This window comes from Myotis lucifugus, unplaced genomic scaffold (assembly GCF_000147115.1).
Source record: "Myotis lucifugus unplaced genomic scaffold, Myoluc2.0 scaffold_301, whole genome shotgun sequence".
NCBI lineage: Eukaryota > Metazoa > Chordata > Mammalia > Chiroptera > Vespertilionidae > Myotis > Myotis lucifugus.
The window spans coordinates 1,308,163-1,328,970 of record NW_005871349.1 but is presented as its reverse complement, the minus strand read 5'-3'; the positions used below and the strand labels follow the sequence as shown (position 1 = coordinate 1,328,970).

Sequence of the window (20,808 nt, the reverse complement as noted above, 5' to 3'; positions counted from 1 at the left end):
TTTTCTTTTGATTAGTCATGACATTTCAATTAAAACTCCTCCTTTATTTTTAAATATAAATTAAAATTTTAAAACAGGTTACTTAGAAATAAGAGGTGTTTTTTGTGTGAGTATGAACGTGTCATCCAAATATTGCCTTTTGCTGGATTTTCACAATGGTCAAGACCTGTTATTTCATCATCTGATATTATTAAGCAACAATTTGAAAACACTGTGGGGAATATGAGAGTTACTTTAATAAATAGGACACTTAAAAAGTAATGATCTTTCTGAACATATTGGAACACATTGGCATAAACACACTGAAACTTGAAATCTTTAGTATCACTGAAAATCGAAATAAACATACTAATTAGCTAAATCCAGGAAAGAAAATTTAGTTAATACTAAGGGTAGAATACAAACATAAAGAAGACAGTTCTCATGTAATCACAGATATTTCAAATAATATTTTGAAGGAAAAATTGTATTACTGTGGTTTTTTAGACTACATATTAAAATCTAGTCATTTATTTTTAGAATCCATCACAACTGTTATGTATTGTAAAAAATTTACTGAAGTTACTGCATATCTGAGTATTTTAATAATGTAAGCTTCTTAGTCACAGCTACAAGCAAATCATTTTTTCAGTGTTATTTTTTCTATATGTATCTTTTTTCAAGATGTGAATCAAGTAGAAAACTTCTATAGTAATTTTGAATATTATTCATGTATGACTATCTTATCGCACCTTGAAATTATATCTATTTAGAATGGAATTACCAGTAGAGATCAACAGAAAATTCTGGCTGCTCTTAAAGAACTAGAGGTAGAAGAAGTAAAATTTGGAGAATTACCTGAAATAGCAAAGTTGGAAATCAGGTAAAATTAACTTACTGGTTTACATTAATACTGTTTAGAACCAACTGTTCTTTTTTTTCAGTTTAATTTTGACAATGTTTCAGTCATTTTACTTGATGGCATCATTTCCCCAGATAGCTCATTTTGCAACACTTTGTTATAAAATGGGAGATACTTTATAAAGTCGACTTTGAAGTTCTTTTACCAAGATTTAAGTGTCAAATTGAAAATATAGTGTAATGATATTTTCATTTAGGGCAACAAGAAAGTGTTTCTCCTATAGCTCAGCTCTATTTTCAGCTATAAAGTTCATTTTCAATATTATAAATTTGTCACACACTGATAGTTAATAACATTAGTAATCTAAAATCTATTTTGAAAAGAATATTTGAGTTTATTAATGTATTATTGTGTATTAAAAGTTTTAACTTTATTTTGAAACAATTATAGGAACCCCCATGTACCCTCATCCAGTCTCACCCAATGTTAATATCTTGCTTAATATCTTGCAAAATATCAGAACCAGAAAACTGATATTGGTACAGTCCACATAGCTCATTCATATTTCACCAGTTACACATGTACTCATTTGTATATATGTATATAGCTCTATGCAATCTTACCATATAACTAGAGGCCTGATGCAGGAAATTTGTGCAAGAGTAGGCCTTCCTTCCCCCAGCTGCAGGCACCGGCTTCCCTCACAGCCCAGGCTTCGTCCGGAAGGTCATCCGGAAGGATGTCTGGTCTAATTAGCATATTAACACTTTTATCATTATAGAAGATAGAATATAGCTTCATGTACCTACTTTCATAATCAATACACCTAACATACCATTACCACAAGGCTCCCTCATAGTACCCCTTTATAACCACACCTCTCCCTCCCTTCTTCCCTAACCCCTAGCAACCAATAATTTGTTACCTATTTTTATAATAATGTTATTTCGTGAATATTATATAAATGGAACCATACAGGATATATCCTTTTTTGATTGGCTTTTTTCAGTCAGCCTAATTTCCTTGAGGTTCACTCAAGTTATATCCTATAAAATATAATACTTACAAATTCAGTAGTATTATCACTAGTTAGCCTGCCTAAAACTAATGTTGCAACTATGATAAACATTAAACACATGAATAATAGATTTCCACATTATTTTAAAATTTAGAGGTTTTTCAGGAAAAATATAGATGATCCAGGTTTTTTTAAAAAAACTTTATTACAATGTTAAATTCCTTTCTCTTAATATACCTCTTTGTAACAAGAAGATATGTTTTCAAAATAATTCCTCATAATTGCTTCAAAATAACACTTAAGCACATTGTGAAGGATTTCAGTTGTGAGGAATTAAAACCAGCAAACTTTGAATTACTTGGTTCATTTTCTTTACTTAATTTATTTTATGAAGGAATATTCTAAGCTTTACATGCTGACTTGCAAATTAAATGTTTTAATATAACTTATTTGTATGATGGCAGAATTGCCTACACAAATTTATTTTGTGGATTTTATACACTTAAAGAATGTGCAGAATACTGAATGGTTTACTTATTAAAACTGCTGAATTTTTTTTAACAAAATAAAACTGGAAGACATATATTTTAGGAATTTGACCTTGTTATTAAATCACAGACTTTGTTTATATGCTGTTAAGGAAAAGGTTTTACTTCCCATTTATTCAAAGTCATTCTTTAAAGAAGAAATTAGTCATTAAGTCATAAGAAAACTAACAGCAAGAAAAGTTGAACTGATTGATTATAATCTTTGATAATGTGATTTTAACAATTTAGCTACTGATTTATTTTAAGATACTTTCTTCTGTGTTGTAAATTTTCTAAAATAGTCTCTCCTACAGTAACACATGCACAGTACACTTATTTTTTCTACACTTAGCCTTAGTATGTTTGCAGATTTATAGAATGTATTATACAAATATTAATAACTATTATATTACTACTTTGAGATATTTTGAACAGCAATAGTTGTTTTCATTCATGTCTTGACATTTTCAACAATTTCTGCTAGACCTTTTCTCTAAGCCTATCTGACGTCTACTTAAATTTATCAAAGGCATCTCAAAAATATTTCCATTAAGAAAACTGTTTCTCCGCCAAAAGGAAAAATCTGTATAGATACAAAATTTTATGTAAAAATATATTGTTTACATCTGTTACTTAAAAGCTTTCTAAAATCAGAAACCTACATATTTAATAGGGGAATTGTTGAATTACATTGCATCAATATAATTATGTATTGTGTCATTAATATTATTATGAGACTTAATGTCATGGGAAAATACAATAAGTATAAAAAGCACAATATAAAATGGAGTGTGAAGTATAGTGCTAATTATATACATGCATAAGAAAAATACTGGAAAAAAATGTGTACTATAAGAAAATATTCTGAAAGAAAATAGTTATCAGTCATTTTCTTTGGATGATAAGAATACTGGTTATTTTAACTTTTTTAGATATTCTACAATGAGCACAGAGTACATGTATTTGGAGTACCTTTATTTAAAGTATAAATTTTAATACTTTACATTTTAAAAATATGGTCTGTTGTTTTACTCTGGTGAACACTATGTTATGCTGCAGTATCAAATCTATGATATCAAAGTTTATATCTTTATCACTTATATAATGCAAGTAGCTCTCCTCCTTGTTATTATTCTGAGAACAGGCTGGAGAAACAGCCCCAACCAGGACATGCTGCTCTTGTGGCAAAGGGAAAAGAGAGCTGAAAGAACCAGTCAGTCACTCTTAAAGCTTCTGTTCAAAACAGTCACTTTCAGTCATATTTTATTTGCCAAAGCAAGTCACACTGCCAGCCATATGTCACTGGGACACGGAGTATAATTCTATGGCAGAGAGAGGCCTGGTAATATTTAGCACAGTAGAAAATACATAACTTCATCAAGTAATACAATATACTATACCTATGCCATATCTGCTTATTTTTAATTCTTTAAATATGTACAGAATTATCAGGGTTTCCATGTAAAGATATATAGGGGGAATCCTGTACTGCTCTGGGTTGGGGGTGGGCAGCCATTCACATAGTTGTATTTTTTACAGCTTACCTATCCATACTCAGTAGCTCTGAACATTATACAAGAACTAGAGGTCCGGTGCACAAAATTTGTGCATGGGAGGGGGAGTGTCCCCTCAGCCAAGCCTGTAACCTCTCCAATCTGGGACATCTCTCTCACAATCGGGACTGCTGGCTCCTAACTGCTTACCTGCCTGCCAGCCTGATCACCACTAACCACCTCTGCCTGCCAGCTAGGTTGCCCCCAAATGCCCTACCCCCACCAGCCTGGTCGCCCCTTACTGCCCCCTGTGCTGGTGTGGTTGCCCCCAACTGCCCCTCTCTGCCGACCTGGTTGCCCCTAACTGCCCCCCTGCCAGCCTGGTCACCCCCACCTGATGACCTGGTTGCATCTCACTGTCCCCCTTGCTGGCCTGGTTGCCCCTAACTGCCCCACCACCACCAGCCTGGTTGCCCCTTATGCCCCCCCCCCCACCGGTCTGGTTGCCCCTTACTGACCCCCTGCCAGACTGGTCACCCCCAACTGCCCCCACATGATGGCCTGGTTGCCCCTCACTGCCCCCCCTGCTGGTCTGGTTGCCCCCAACAGCCCCCTTGCCAGCCTGCTTGCCACACACAGCCTGTTGTTGTCAATAAGTAGCTCTGTTGTCAATAAGGTCGTCCCTCACTAACCCCCCTGCTGTCCTGGTCACCCACGCAGCCTGCTGTTCAGTCGTTACCGTGACGGCATCCTGGGACAATTTGCATATTCCTCTATTAGTATAGATGGTATATATTTTCCTTTTATTTCATTAAAACTCTAATTTTGTTCATTATTTTACTTATTTGGACTGAGTTCTTATCATCCTTTCATCTGAATAAGAGTTTATAAGTTTATATTATACATATATATATGTGTGTGTGAAGTGCCTATGTAGAATTTTATACCTGCTCTCAGTTGATATTTTGAATGAGAGTTCTCAATGCATCTTAATTTCCTTGAACTCATTAAATAAAAAAGACACCGGTCATTAATGAAATACCCTTGCAGTAATTACTCATTCTTTTCATTGATAATAAATAAAATTTGAGTATTTAAAGAGTACTAAGTGTGCCTTACATAAATATTACGTGGAAACAAAACTGATACAAGTAATGACTCCTGTTATTTTAAGTAAAGATCAGAAAGAAAAGGGAATGAAGAGTTATATATTTTTTATGTCTTAATTATTTTATTTATTTTTTTAATTAAATCTTTATTGTTCAGATTATTACATTTGTTCCTCTTTTTCCCCCCCATAACTCCCCTCCTTCCAGCTCCCACCCCACCCTTCGCCCTCACTCCCCACCCACTGTCCTCATCCATAGGTGCACGATTTTTGTCCAGTCTCTTCCCGCACCCTGCACACCCCTTTCCCCCCCAAGAATGTCCATTCCCTTTCTATGTCCCTGATTCTATTATAATCAACAGTTCATTCTGTTCCTCAGATTATTTATTCACTTGATTCTTAGATTCATTTGTTGATAGATGCATATTTGTTGTTCATAATTTGTATCTTTACCTTTTTCTTCTTCTTCCTCTTCTTAAAGGATACCTTTCAGCATTTCATATAATACTGGTTTGGTGGTGATGAACTCCTTTAGCTTTTCCTTATCTGTGAAGCTCTTTATCTGACCTTCAATTCTGAATGATAGCTTTGCTGGATAAAGTAATCTTGGTTGTAGGTTCTTGGCATTCATCACTTTGAATATTTCTTGCCACTCCCTTCTGGCCTGCAAAGTTTCTGTTGAGAAATCAGCTGACAGCCGTATGGGTACTCCCTTATAGGTAACTGAGTTTCTTTCTCTGGCTGCTTTTAAGATTCTCTCTTTGTCTTTTGCTCTTGGCATTTTAATTATGATGTGTCTTGATGTCCTCTTTGGATTCCTTTTGTTTGGGGTTCTCTGCGCTTCCTGGACCTGTAAGTCTATTTCTTTCACCAGGTGGGGGAAGTTTTCTGTCATTATTTCTTCAAATAGGTTTTCAATATCTTGCTCTCTCTCATCTTCTGGCACCCCAATAATTCTGACATTAGTGCACTTGAAGCTGTCTCAGAGGCTCCTTACACTATCTTGGTATTTTCGGGTTCTTTTTTCATTTTGCTTTTCCAGTTGGGTGTTTTTTGCTTCTTCGCATTTCAAATCTTTGACTTGATTCTTGTGCTCCTCTGGTCTGCTGTTGGGAGTCTGTATAATATTCTTTATTTCAGTCCGTGTATGCTTAATTTCTAGTTGGTTCTTTATCACAGCATCGAGAGTCTCATTAGATTTCTTGTAGATCTCAATAAGTTTATTGGCGGCTTCTAGACAGTTCTTGAGAGACCTTAAAAGTGTGGTTCTGAACTCAATATCCTCCCTTGATAGTTTTGTCCTGTTTCTTTGTCTCCGCATTTTTTACGCTTTCTTGGTGCACCCCCTAGTGGTCTTTGTGTGCAGTCTTGTTGTGATTAAGCCTTGATTGTTGTAGTTAATACTAGAGGGATTTGACCTCCAGGCCGACTGGCCGTGAGAATCCGCTGTGTCTGCAGTGGGAAAACTTCTGTCCTCTGGAGAGGTGCAAATCTAGCCTTTGCCTGAGGCTATCTGGCAAATGGCTCTGCGCAGGGCTTGGGCGGGGCGGGGTGCACGGGATCAACAGGCGGGCAGAGGGAGCAGTTATGGCTGCTCTCAGTCCCGTTCCCAGAGGCTCTGCTTCTCAGAATCCCAGCAACTACTGCAAACCTCGGAGAGAAAGCTGCCCTTGCGTTCCGACCGATGCCAGACAGTCCTGCTTCTCCCGTTTGAGTCTGGGTCCCTAGAGACTTGCCCGGATCTGGAGCTCAGAGTCTGAGACTCCCTCCCAATTGAAAATGACAACCACGCCCTCAGCCACCAGCCCGCTCCACGTGCACCTCCGTACCCTTGTATTTTCCACACTGCGCCTCCTCTGAGCCTCGGTATGCTATTCTCTTTCCTTCTAGTTGAAGATTCTCTCCTCAGCCAGCCTTCCTGTTGTTCTGGGTGATGTCCGTTCCATCTTTTAGTTGTATTTTTGAAGTGGTTGTTCGAGGCAGCAAACTCTGGTGTTTACCTATGCCGCCATCTTGGTTTCCCTCTATATTTGTTTTCAAAATGCCTTTATAAATACCACTTTTCCTATCCCACCACTGCCACCAAAAAATAAAAATAAAAAAATACCACTTTTCCTAAACAGAACAAGAGCTTATCTAAGTTATTTTTCATTTTTAAATCTTTATTGTTGAAAGTATTACATACATCCCCTTCCTTCCCCTCTAACCCCTTCTAGCCCACCCTCACCCTAGTGGCTTTCAAACAAGTCACTTCTCTAATAGCCTTCCAGAACGAATTAAGTTCAAGAACCAAGGTACCACTGCATTTATTTGATGCACTTGTCAATTGGATTGTTTTCTTAGTTTCCCTTTCTGATAGTTCATTATTAATGTGTTACAGCAACTGATTTATAGATATTTGTTTTGTGTCCTGCTGTTTTACCGAATTTACCAGTTATAGTTTTTGTGTGAGGAATCTTAGGGGTACTCTATATACAGTATCATGTCATCTGCAAATAATGACAGTTTACTTTCTTCTTTCCAACTTGAATGTCTTTTATTTCTAGGACTTTCAGTACTGTGTTGAATAAGAGTAGTGAAAATGGACATCCCTGTCATGTTCCTGATCTTAAAGGAAATCCTTTTAGTGTTTCTCCATTGAGTATGATGTTGGCTGTGTGTGTGTGTGTGTGTGTCATATATAGCCTTTAATGTGTTGAGGTATGTTGCCTGTATTCCAACTTTACTGAGAGTTTTTATCAGAAATGGGTGCTAAATTTTGTCCAATGCTTTTTCTGCATCTATTAATATGATCATATGGTTTTTACCCTTAATTGTGTTTATGTGGTGTATCACAGAAATTTGCAGATTTTGTACCAGCCTTGCATCCTAGAATAAATCCCACTTGATCATAGTGTGTGATTTTTTTTAAAATATATTTTATTGATTTTTTACAGAGAGAAAGGGAGAGAGATAGAGAGTTAGAAACATCGATGAGAGAGGAACATCGACCAGCTGCCTCCTGCACATCTCCCACTGGGGATGTGCCCGCAACCCAGGTACATGCCCTTGACCGGAATCGAACCTGGGACCCTTCAGTCCGCAGGCCGACGCTCTATCCACTGAGCCAAACCGGTTTTGGCAGTGTGTGATTTTTTTTAATGTGTTGCTGGATCTTGGTTGCTAATATTTTGTTGAGGATTTTTCATCTTTGTTGAACAGGGATATTGGCCTGTAATTTTTTTCCCTTTGTAGTATTTTTATCTGATTTTGGAGTTAGGATAATGCTGGCCTCATAAAATGATCTTGGGAGTCTTCTCCTTGAATTTTTTGGTAATAGTTTGAGAAGGGTAGGTTAATTCTTAAAATGTTTGGTAAAAGTCATCTGTGAAACCATTTGGTCAGGGACTTTTGTTTGTTGGAAGTTTCTTGGTTACTGCTCCAGTTTCTTTAGTTGTAATCAGCCTGCTCAGATATGCTGCTTCTTCCTGATTCAGTTTTGGGAGATTTTATGTTACTAGGAATTTTTATATATCTTTCAGATTGTTTAATTTGTTGGCATATCCTTGTTGGTAATATTTTCTTACAAGCCTTTGTATTTTTGTGGTGTCTCCTTTTTCACTTCTAATTTTATTTACTTAGGTCCTCTCTTTTTATTTCTTGATAGGTTTTCTTAAAGGTTTATCAATCTTGTTTATCTTCCAAAAAACAGTTTTTGGTTTCATTGATCTTTTATATTGTTTTTGAATACTCTATTTTGTATATTTCTGCTTTGATTTTTATTATTTCCTTTCTTCTACTCACTTTGAGCATTGTTGATTTTTTCTAGTTCCTTTAAGTGTAAGGTTAGATTGTTTGATATTTTTCGTTTGTTTCTTAAGGTAGGCCTTTGATAGTATGAATTTCTCTTTTAGGACTACTTTGGCTGTGTTCTATACATTTTGGATTGTTGTGTTTTTATTTTTCTTTGTCTGGAGGTAATTTTTTACTTCTTCCTTTAGCTCACTGTTAACCAATATTTTTGTTTAGTAACATGTTATTTAGCTTTCATGTTTTTAATTTGTTTATAATTGATTTCTAGTTTCATATGATTATGGTCAGATAAGATTGATATGATTTCAATCTCCTTAAATTTATTGAGACTTTGTTTTGTGTGCTAACATGTTGTCTATCCTAGAAAATGCTCGATGGGCCCTTGGAAATAATGTATATTCTGCAGCTTTGGGTTGAAATGCCAAAGTTTAAAGTATTTTCTATAAACTGCCTTTTTTTCAACTTATAAGACAAAAAGACTCATTTTAAATTAAAATACTATATAAGTTCTAGCAATGTGTCTTAGAGAAAATTTTTCTGTTAAGTTTCATTGGAGGCAGAACTTGCTTGCTATTTATAACCTTTTCTCCTAGAAACAACATGAAAGAAACTTTGTATAGTGTATAGTTAAAACTTCTGCCTTATAAGAATTTTGTTTGCATTCAGAAGTACCTTTTGGTCCCATAGTAGTAGTTTTGTCTGCATTTTTATTATAGTGCATACTGCTAAATGATGCAGAAAGGTTATTTCACACTCTTGTCAACTCTTGATATTAATGTCCTATTTTTTGTCATTCCATTAGAATGTAATATTTTCTTGTAATCCTTTATTTATTAAAATTTTATTTTTTTTTCTTTTAATTACCTATTGGTCCACTTTTGTATTGGGTTGTGTAGCTTTTACTGTAAATTGGCTTCTGTTACTGAAACTAATCTAGTCACCAGTGTCTCTTCATTGCTTGACCTTTTCCTCATTCTTGAATCCATTCCCTTCATTGTCTTTCATAAAAGACCTTAACTCCTGATTTTCTTCTTCTCAGGCTACTTTTCCTTCTATATGTTTTTTTTTTACCTGTATCAACTCACCCCTCTTCACAATATGTATTTTTATGTCTTCTTCATGATGACAGTTATGATTTCTGTTTAGTGACCAAATTACAGATGCCTCTAATACTACTGTAGTTTATGTCTCCATTCACAATTGAAGGAAAGACTGAATTTCTGTTAGAGATTAGTGAAAATAAAGATGTAATGTTTTCCCATCTAAGTTCACCAGCTCCCTGAATTCTTCTGGCCTCATGAGTGTGTGGACCTCAGAATAGGTACACCTACAAGACTGCCACTTTCTGTTGCTTACTGGTCATTTCCACCTACATATCTCATATCATTGAAATCATTATTATATTTAAACTAGAGGCCCGGTGCACAAAAATTTGTGCACTCGGGGGGGTCCCACAGCCCAGCTGGTACCCTCACACAGTCTGGGACCCCTCAGGGGATGACCACCTGCTCCCTGGGGGATCGGGCCTAAGCTGGCAGTCAGACATCACTCTGGCAGCCCGAGAGCCCTCGGGGGATGTTCACTTGCCAGCAGGGAGCAGACCTAAGCTGCAGTCAGACATCCTTAGTGCTGCTGAGGAGGCGGGAGAGGCTCCCACCACCACCGCTGTACTGACAGCCATCAGCCTGGCTTGTGGCTGAGCAGAGCTCCCCCTGTGGGAGCGCACTGACCACCAGGGGACAGCTCCTGCATTGAGCTGTGACTAGTCATTCCCAGTTGTTCTGCTGTTAGGGTCAATTTGCATATTGTCCTTTTATTATATAGGAGTGCCTGGCCAGCCTGGGTGAGTGGCTGATGGCAGTTTGCAGGCTGGTCAAGCCCCCAGCAGGGACCCTCACCCCATGAGGGTGTGGCCAGCCTGGGTGAGTGGCTGATGGTTGTTTGCAGGCTGGCCACAGCCCCTTCAGGGTGGGGATCCCGGCTGGGGTGCCTGGCCAGCCTGGGTGAGGGGTTGATGGCTGTTTGCAGGCTGGCCACAGCCCCTTCAGGGTAGGGGGTCCTGCTGCGGTGCCTGGCCAGTCTGGGTGAGGGGCTGAGGGCCGTTTTCAGGCTGGCTAAGCCCCCCAGCAGGGACCCTCACTCCATGAGGGTGTGGCCAGCCTGGGTGAGGGGCTGATGGCTGTTTGCAGCTGGCCACAACCCCCAGCCACCCAAGCTCCCAGTAGAGGCTGGCTGGAAGCAGGGATCTGGGATTTGTTTAACTTCTATAATTGAAACATTGTTGCCTTTAGTGGAGGCCACAACTGACTCAGGGCTGGCAGGAAGCTTGGCTTCCACCATCACCCGGGCAACCAAGCCTCCTGCTTGCTCCAGCTCTGTGGCTGCTGGCTGCCATCTTGGTTGGGTTAATTTGCATATAGTCACTCTGATTGACTGGTGGGCATGGCTTAGGCATAGCGAAGGTATGGTCAATTAGCATCTTTGTCTTTTATTAGTGTAGGTTTATTTGAATGCCATGTATATGCTAGACAAAATGCTAGGTGCTTTTCATACATTACCTCCTTCAGTCTTCTTTAGAGTTTTATTATCTCAATTCTAGAGATATGGAAACATTCGGCTGAAGATTAGGCTTTCCCAAGATCATAAATGTGGAAGCTGAATTCAGATTCATGTCTTTCTAACTCTAGAGCCTATGTCCTTAATTGTTATGCCATAATATTATATTTTTATCCCACTTCCCTACCACCCACCCCTAGATTCAGTTCCCTGCTGGTGCCACCACCTTCCATTGAAACCAAATAACAGAATCATCCTAGACTTTCCCTTTTCTTTTACATGCAACCTATCACCAAGTTGTTCAGTTTATTCTCCACAATGTTTCTTTAAACCATTATCTACCCCTCCCCTCAATTAGACTGCCACTGCTAGATCCTTAGATTAAGCTTTTAAAAAAAATATATTTTATTGATTTTTTACAGCAAGGAAGGGGAGGGATAGTTAGAAACATCAGTGAGAGAGAAACATCGATCAGCTGCCTCCCGCACACCCCCTCCTGGGGATGTGCCCGCAACCAAGGTACATGCCCTTGACCAGAATCGACCCCAGGACGCTTCAGTCCACAGGCCGACACTCTATCCACTGAGCCAAACCAGTTAGGGCAGATTAAGCTTTTCTTCATCTTATCTTAGATCAGCAATTTTCAACTCTTTCATCTCATGGGACATATAAACTAATTATTAAAATTCTGATCTGACAAAAAAAAGGTATAATTTTGACCCATTCTTGATGGCTATTGTGCTGGCTGTTGTCATTTTTTTTACTTAACACTTGGAGTGCGGGTGAATTTCCCGCCAAAATATAAGATGGCTCTGTCTTTTGGTTTTGTTCCATCCACCAAAAGGGTGGATTACAAACAAATATTTGGTAATACGCAGTTACAATCGGCCCGAGTTTACACGTTTCCCGCACTCCACCGCAAATCTATATGAACCGAGTTAAAGACGGCTCCCGCGGAGTACGCGCAATTCACGCGAGCCGACTTAACTCGTTTCCCGCACTCCAAGTGTTAACATTGTAGGGGAAAAGAGGTCAGTGCCCCTGACTAAACAGTCAGGTATTACATGTTTTAAGTTTTCTTGTGGCACACCAATTGAAAATCGCTGTCTTATATGGATGTTTCCATTAGTCTCCTACTTATTCTCTCTACTTTCACTTTCATGTTCCTTTAAACTACACCACTTCTCAAATAAGCTTTCTTATACAAAATCTGACTTGCTACTTTTCTATTTAAATTCCTTCAATAACTCTATCTTATAAAAAAGATAAAATTCAGTTCCTTAGCATGTCACAAACATCTTACCTAATAATAGACAAACATGTAAATTGACCGTCCCTCCGCTATGCTCACCAGCCAATCAGGAGAGTATGCAAATTAACCCAACAAAGATGGAGGTTAATTTGCATACATAGGCATGATGACCGAAGGCCTGGGTCCCGGGTGCCGGAGGAAAACCGGTGCCGGCAGCCAGGGGAAGGGAAGGCCTATTGCACGAATCTCTTCGTGCAATGGGCCTCTAGTTCCTTGAATAAATGGTTATGTCTATTCTCTTTCCTTAGTACTTTCCCATAATTGTGCTTTAGTTATATCTTGGAGACCTCCTACCCTCATACTTTTGAACCTGCTATTCTCTCCATCCATAATTCCTTCTCTTCCTTACCATTTTTACTTTCTCTTCCTTCCTTACAAACCTATTCTACAGCTCCAGACTCAATTCAAGTAACCTTCCCTATGAAGCACTATTAATTCCCTATTCCCATTATACTAAGTTCATGATTTCTGTGTTTTAGATGCCTCCACTATAAACTTAGGTTAACAACAACTACCTTAAAGGAGTTGTTATGAGGAATTAAAGGAATAATAAATGTAAAATAACTAGTGCAGTGCCTTTAGATAGTACTCAAAATCGGTCCTTTAATACTCCTTCTTCATATAGCTCTGTGAATAGTGATGTTATAATTGAATACTTGCCTCTCATTCTGAACTTGGAGATTTTGGAGATTTTCAAGATTAGAGATTTGGTTTACTTTGTATATTCAATGTCTATTTCAGTTCCTGATACATATTAGCTAGTCTATGAATACATTTTAGAGAATATAATAAATATTATGAGTAGACACTGAGTAGCCCAGTAGAATGAAGCAAATGGCTTACATGTGTGATTCCTGTCTGTTTTCTCTTTTTAGTGGTGATGAGTTCCTCAACTTCCTTCTGAAATTAAACAAACAATGTGGCCATTTAATAACAGCTGTACAGAATATCATTACTGAGTTGCCTGTAAATTCTCATAAGGTATTCTACAAAAGTTAAGTGAAGAAAAGTATGAATGCTGAAGAACATTTCAGATAAGTCCATGATAATTAGTAACAGCAGTGATATGTTAAAATTGTATTTTTATTCTAAAAAACATATCAATAATTAAATATGTTTACTATTACTCCTTTACAACTTATTAATTGAAAAACTTTTGTCTGCTAGCCCTCAAGAAAAGAAAAATGAGTCAGACTAAAAATTAAACTGATCTGTTTATTGTACTTACTATTTGTTCTAAAGGGAATTTAATTTAAAATATAAAGTGACAGGAGACCTAAGTGGAAGTTGAAACAAAACATTGTTGAGTGTTATTAAAAACCATATCAATATATAAGGTGTTTTAGCCCGACCAGCTTGGCTTAGTGGTTGAGCATTGGCCTATGACCCAGGAGGTCACAGTTCAATTCCCTATCAGGGCATATGCCCAGGTTGTGGGCTCAATCCCCAATAGGGGGCATGCAGGAGGCAGCTGATCAATGATTCTCTCTCATCATTTGTTTCTATCTCTCTCTCCCTCTCCCTTCCTCTCTGAATTCAATAAAAAATTTAAAAAATAGTGGGTTTTGGATTTTATCAAATGTTGTTTCTGCATCTGTTGATACAATCATGAGATTTTTGTCTTTCAGTTTGTTTATGTGATGTTTCACATTTATTGATTTGTGAATATTGTACTAGCCTTGCCCTGGAATAAATTTCACTAGATCATGGTGTATGATCTTTTTAATATATTGCTGGATCTAATTTGCTAATATTTTGTTGATGATTTTAGCATCTATGTTATCAGAAATATTGGCCTGTAGTTCTCTTACTTTGTAGGGTCCTTATCAGGTTTTGTAATAAAGATAGTTCTGGCCTCATAAAAAGAGCTTGGAAGTGTTCCTCCTTCTGGATTTTTGGAATAGTTTGAGGAAGATAGGTATTAGTTCTTTGAATATTTGGTAAAACTCCCTTGTGATGCTGTCCAGGCGAGAGATTTTATTTGCTGGGAGTTTTGTTTGTTTGTTTGTGGGTTATTTTTACTGCTTCAGTTACATCAGTTGTTATTGGCCTATTTAGGTTTTCTGATTCTTCCTGATTGAGTTTTGGATGCTTGTGTATTTCCAGGAACTTGTCCATTTCATCCATGTTGCCCAGCTTATTAGCATATAGTTGAGTTGTTCATAGTATTTTCTTACAATCCTTTGTATTTCTGTGGTTTCAGTCATTACTTCATCTCTTTTGTTACTGATTTTATTTATTTGGGTCCTCTGTCTTTGTTTCTTGATGAGTCTGGCTAGCAATTCATCCATCTTATTTTATTTTTCAAAGAACCAACTCTTGATTGTATAGATTTTTTGTATTGTTTTATTGGTTTCTATGTCAGTTATTTCTCCTCTGATCTTTATTATTTCCTTCCTTCTATTTCCTCTGGGATTTTCTTTTGTTCTCTTTTTATTTCTTTTAGTTGTAGGGTTAGTTCCTTTAGTTGAGATTTTTCTTGTTTCTTCAGGTAGGCCTGTAATGTTATGAAATTCTCTTTCAGGACTGCTTTCGCTGTGTCCCATAAATATTTGGGTTGTTGTGTGTTCATTTCCATTTGTTTCCAGGATGTTTTTTTTTTTAATTTTTTTATCTCATTTGTAACCCAAACATTGTTTAATAGCATACTATTGTTTAATAGCATACTATTTGGCCTCCATGTGTTTGAATGTTTTTGAGTTGTTTTTTTTATTGTAGTTGATTTCTAGTTTCATGTGGTGTGATCCAAGAAGTTCCTTGATATAACTTCAGTCTTCTTGAACTTGTAAAGACATATTTTGTATCCTAACATGTGGTCTATCTTAGAGAATGCCCCAATGCACTTAAGAATAATATTTATTCTGCTGCTTTGGGATTAAATGTTCAGCAAATACCAGTTGAATCAATCTGATCAACTGTGTCATTTAGGTCACTTTTTCTTTGTTGGTTTTTTTTATCTAGAACACCTGTGCAGTGATATCAGTGGGGAGTTCAGGTCCTCTACTATGATTGTATTGCTGTCTATCTCTCCCTTAAAATCCTTCATGAGTTATTTTATATATCTACTAGAGGCCAGATGCACCAAATTCATGCAAGAGTCTTGGCCCTTGCAGATCTGGCTGCCTTGGCCCTCGCAGCCCCGGCTTCATCTGGAAGATTGTCCAGAAGGTCGTCTGGACAGTTGCTATGCTGTCTAGTCTAATTAGCATATTAGCTCTTTATTATATAGGATATATATTTAGCTGCTTCTATATTGGGTGCATATATGTTTACTAGTGTTACATCATCTTTTTGGAGTGATCCCTTTTAGTATTATGTAGTGACCTTCCATTTTTGTCTCTTTTTATGGACTATTTTGAAGTCTATTTAGTCAGATATAAGCAATCCTACCCCAGCTTATTTTTCAGTTCCATTTGTATGGAATACTCTTCCATCCCTTCACTCTCATATTTCTTGCAATTCTGATTTTGTGGTAATAAACTCTTTCAGACTTTCTCTTGTCTGGGAAACTCTTCAGTCCACCTTCAATTTTGAATTTTAGCCTTGCTGGATAGAGTAGTCTTAGTTTCAGATCCTTACTTTTTATCACTTTGAATATTCCATGCCATTCCCTTTGCCCTATGATGTTTCTGTTGAGAAATCAGTTGACAGCCTTATTGTAGCTCACTTGTAGGTTATTGACTGTCTCTCTCTTGATGCCCTTAAGATTTTCTCTGTCTTTAGCATTTGCCATTTTAATTATGGTGTGTCTTGGTATGGGTCTCTTTGTGTTCATCTTTATTGGGACTCTCTGTGCTTCCTGAACTTGCATAATTTTTCCCTTCACAAAGTTAGGGAAGTTTTCTGTCATTATTTCTTCAAACAGGTTTTCTATTCCTTGCTCAGATTCTTCTGCTTCTGGTACCCCTATAATGCAGGTGTTGTTCTGTTTCATGGTGTCCCAAACTGCCCTTAAACTCTCATTTTGCTTTTTAAGTGTTGTTGTTTTTTTTTTTGCTTTTATAATTGATTTTTTTTACCTTGTCTCCCAAATTGCTGATTAAATCTTTTGTTTCATCAAGCCTGCTTTTAATTTTTTTCATGTATTCTTGATACCAGGTATAGTATTATTCATTTTTTATTGGTTCTTATTCATGGTTTCTATGTTACTGTTTTTGCTGCTGTAGTTCCCACTAAGTTGCTTGTAGTTCTCACTAAGTTTCTTCAGCATCCTTATAACCATTACTCTGAACTCTGTCTTACTTCCATCTCATTTTGTGTGTGTTTTTTCTGGAGAGTCCTCCTTTTCATTCATTTGGTGGTTATTTCTTTGTCTCCCTATTTTAGTTGTCTGTTTGTGTTTGTTTTTATATATTAGACATACCTACAATGACTCTCAGTCTTTGTGGAGTGGCCTTGTGTAGTATATGTCCTGTAGGACACAGGTGCTTTCTCCTTGAACTCCTGAAGTGGGTGCTCTAAGAATGACTCTTTTGTGGGTTATTCGAAGTTTCTCTCCCTCTCCCTTCCTCTCTCTAAAATCAGTAACAACATATTTAAAAAGAAAAACAACTACAAAAGTGAATTATTAAAGAGAAAAGAGAATGAGAATAAATGAAAAAGAATGAAATAAAGTAGTAATAAAAATGAAAAGAATAGTAGAGAAGAGAGGAAGAGGAAAGATTCTGAAAGGAAAGAAGGGAGAAAAAAAATAAGAATAGAGTGGGGAAAAGGAAAACAGTAAAAAAGAAAGAAAAAAGAAAAAAGTATAGAAAGGTAAAAAGAAGAGGAATATTCAGCAAAAGAAAAAACATAGAGTAAGAAAAGAGGCAGCTAAGAGATATGAAAGAGAGGAGAGAAAAGGGAAAAGAGAAAAATGATAATAATAATACCAAAGCAATAAAAAAGAAAAATTAAAGATAATAATGGAAAAACAAACACCAAAAAAAATCAGTATGTGAAGTTTGTTTCAGCAGATTTTAGTGCCTGCTAGGATTTCCCTTTGGATCCTGTTCTCATGTTGTCTGAGGCTAACTTTTTTTTGTATGCTTATTTTAAGCCTCCCTAGAGGTACTTTTGTGCTAACAGTCAGAAGCTGTCCAAGTTGGCCCTCCATGCCCTTTTCAAAGCTTTGAAGCAATCTACAGCTTATGGCTGCCTCCCCTGGGCTTGGCTGCCCATGGGAGGTGCCAAATTGAGCTCCAGTGCTTGTTTCTTATAGCACAGGGACCTATGGTGTGTCAGCAAATGTTTAGACTTCAGGGAAGAAGGTGGTTGTGTACCATTATTATTTCCTTGCCCTCGGTTGGGTGAAGTCCCTCTTAGGCTGTGGGTGTCTGCTGGAATCCAGGAGTTTCTGTTAGCTCTCCTGTAACACGGAAGCACCAGCCAGGTTCCCTGGAAAGTGGGAGGAGTGTCCCTATCCCAAAGCGGGCTACTGATGCTTCCTGAGACTACTGCCCCCTGAGACTGCTGCAGGATTGCTGGATTCCAGAGGGTGCAGTGAGTGGGATTCCTTAGGGTGGGATGAGCTATATACCAGGAGGTTGGGTGTTTGCCTTTCCCCAGGCTTCTGCTGTTGAGAGGGGCTTATGCCTCTAAGGAAAAATGGTTGCTGTGATATGGGGGTTGGGGCATGGCGGGGAACTCAGCACAGGTATCCCCGCAGCCACCTTCCCTGTGACTCTCCCCAAATGCCCTGTCTCTCCTCAGGTAACTCTAGTCTGCACTGTCTTCCCTCTGCTGAAACCTAGGGGGAATGTCTAAGAATGAAAGTTCTGTGCACCAACCCTTTAAAGAAAGTGGCTTTGTCTCTGAGCAGCTCGGGCTGCTGCATGGGCAACTGTTCCCAGCTCTGGCTGTCTGGGCTGGTGAGCTCTGCCTGATGTCCATCCCCTCTTCTGCTGGGACAAGGGTTCCTCACTCTTGGCCCAGCGCTCCTGAGAGCTGGGCCAGCACCTCTCACTTTCCCACCCTTCCTACCAGTCTCAAGTGGCTTCTGCCCTTCCTGTTTAAATGTCTTCTCTTCAGGCAGTCTTTAACTGGTATTTCATGGTGAATATTCCCCAATTTAGTTTTAATTACAGTTGATTCTGGGAGGGGGGAGGAGAAAGGTCTACCTATTCTGCTGACATCTTCTAATCCTCTCTCAGTACCTATTATTCATATTTTTCATCTTTTTCTTCTTAAAAAATATTAACATTTCATATAATACTGATTTGGTGATGACTAATTCCTTTAGCTTTCTTTGTATGGGAAGCTCTTTATCAGTCCTTCAAATCTAAATGATAACTACTGGTTAGAATAATCTTGGTTGTAGGTTCTTTGCTTTTTTTCACTTTGAATATTTCTTGCCAATCCTTTCTGGACTGAAAGGTTTGTGATGAGAAATCAACTGCCAGCCTTATGGAATCTCCTTTGTTGATTACTAACAGCTTCTCTTTTGCTACTTTTAAGATTCTCTCATTGTCTTTAGTCTTTTGCATTTTAATTATGATGTGTCTTGGTATGTATCTCTTTGGGTTCATCTGTGTAGGCCTCTCTGTGCTTTCTGGACTTGTATGTTTATATCCTTTACCCGGTATGGTAAGTTTTCTGTCATTATTTTTTCAAATAAGTTTTCAATTTCTTGCTCTCTTCTCCTTTTGGCAGCCTCATGATGCAAATGTTAATACAGTAAACCCTTGATTTTGTGGACCTCAATTTAATGGACTTTTAATTTAATGAATAAAATTTCTAGTCCATATGTTATATGTGAAAATTAATACCCTGTTAATTTTAAAATGCTTTTTACCAAGATTTGCTCATAATTAAAATAATAGGTAAATTTTTTGTTATTTATTCACTGTTATTTTAAACAAATTTTACAAATAGACCATATTTTGGAAAAACATGTAGTAATTTCACTGACATAAATAAATATTATATATCTACAATTATAGTCTATATATTTACATATTTTTAAAAATATATTTTTATTTATTTTAGAGAGGAAGGGGTAGAGAGAGAGAGAAACATCAATGATGAGAGAGAATCATTGATTGGCTGCCTCCCGCACAACCCCTACAGGGAATTGAGTCCACAACCTGGGCAAGTGCCCTGACTAGGAATCGAACTGTGACCTCCTGGTTCCTAGGTGGATACTCAACCACTGAGCCATGCCTGTCAGGCTATAATCTATATATTTAATAACGAGGCACCACTTGTAAACAGTGTTTGCAGAATGATTGGCACATGATCACACCACTTTGTCTGTGGTGATTGGTTCTGTTGTCCCATGGCATTACTTTCTGCAGCAGTTTTAATGTGCACTAGGCCACGCTCCAGCTGTGTGTATTTGTTTACTTGCTGTGACGGGTGAATGCATGGAGTTAGTTGACCTATTCAGTATACATTAAAAATTTTTGTAATGCATATAGGAAACTTGTCTGTGGAAGTAAACTTTTCATACATACTTAATTTTAATTACACAGACATGTCTACATAAGTAAAAACCAGTAGGCTAATTTGTCAATTTTTTAACATATGCATTTGGAAAACCTATTTTATTACATAATGAACTTTCACTTATAATGGACACCTCCTTGCTAAAATTAATCCATTATATTGAGGTTTTACTGTATGCTTAAAGTGGTCCCATAGGCTCCTTATACTCTCTTCATATTTTTGGAGTCTTTTTTCCTTTTCTGTTCTGATTGGGTGTTTTTTGTTTCCTTGTATTCCAAATCATTGATTTGATTCATTCTCAACTTCATCTATTACTCTATTGTTGATTCCCTGAAAATTATTCTTCAGTTATTGCATCCTTCATTTCTGACTGTCCTTTTTTAATGCTGTTGAAACTCTAAGTTCATCAAACATCCTTATAACCAGTGTTTTGAATTCTGCATCTGATAGGTCACTTGTCTTCACTTTTTTTTTTTTAGTTCTTTTTCCATAGTTTTGTTTTGTTCTTTTATTTGGGACATGTTTCTATTTTGCAAGCCTCCCTGTGTTTGTTTTTATTTATTAGGTAGAGCTGTTACATTTCTCAGGCTTCATAGAGTGGCCTGATGTAGTAGGTATTCTGTAGGATCCAGTGGCACAGCCTCTTTGATCACCAAAACTGGGCACTCGAGATGTACCTCCCCATGTGGGCTGTATACATACACCCTCCTCTTGTAGTGATCCGTTATTGCTATCC

The 20,808-nt window shown here is 37.5% G+C and overlaps 1 protein-coding gene across 1 annotated transcript in view; it reads left to right on the top strand.

The window, feature by feature from the left end:
• ASZ1 (ankyrin repeat, SAM and basic leucine zipper domain containing 1) overlaps nucleotides 1-20,808 on the top strand; it is an 84,979-nt gene that overhangs the window by 57,245 nt on the left and 6,926 nt on the right. The window contains exons 10-11 of the mRNA XM_006100192.2: nucleotides 753-862; nucleotides 13,523-13,628. Of these exons, the coding sequence (XP_006100254.1) occupies nucleotides 753-862; nucleotides 13,523-13,628 (216 nt within the window). The remainder of the gene's footprint in view (nucleotides 1-752; nucleotides 863-13,522; nucleotides 13,629-20,808) is intronic.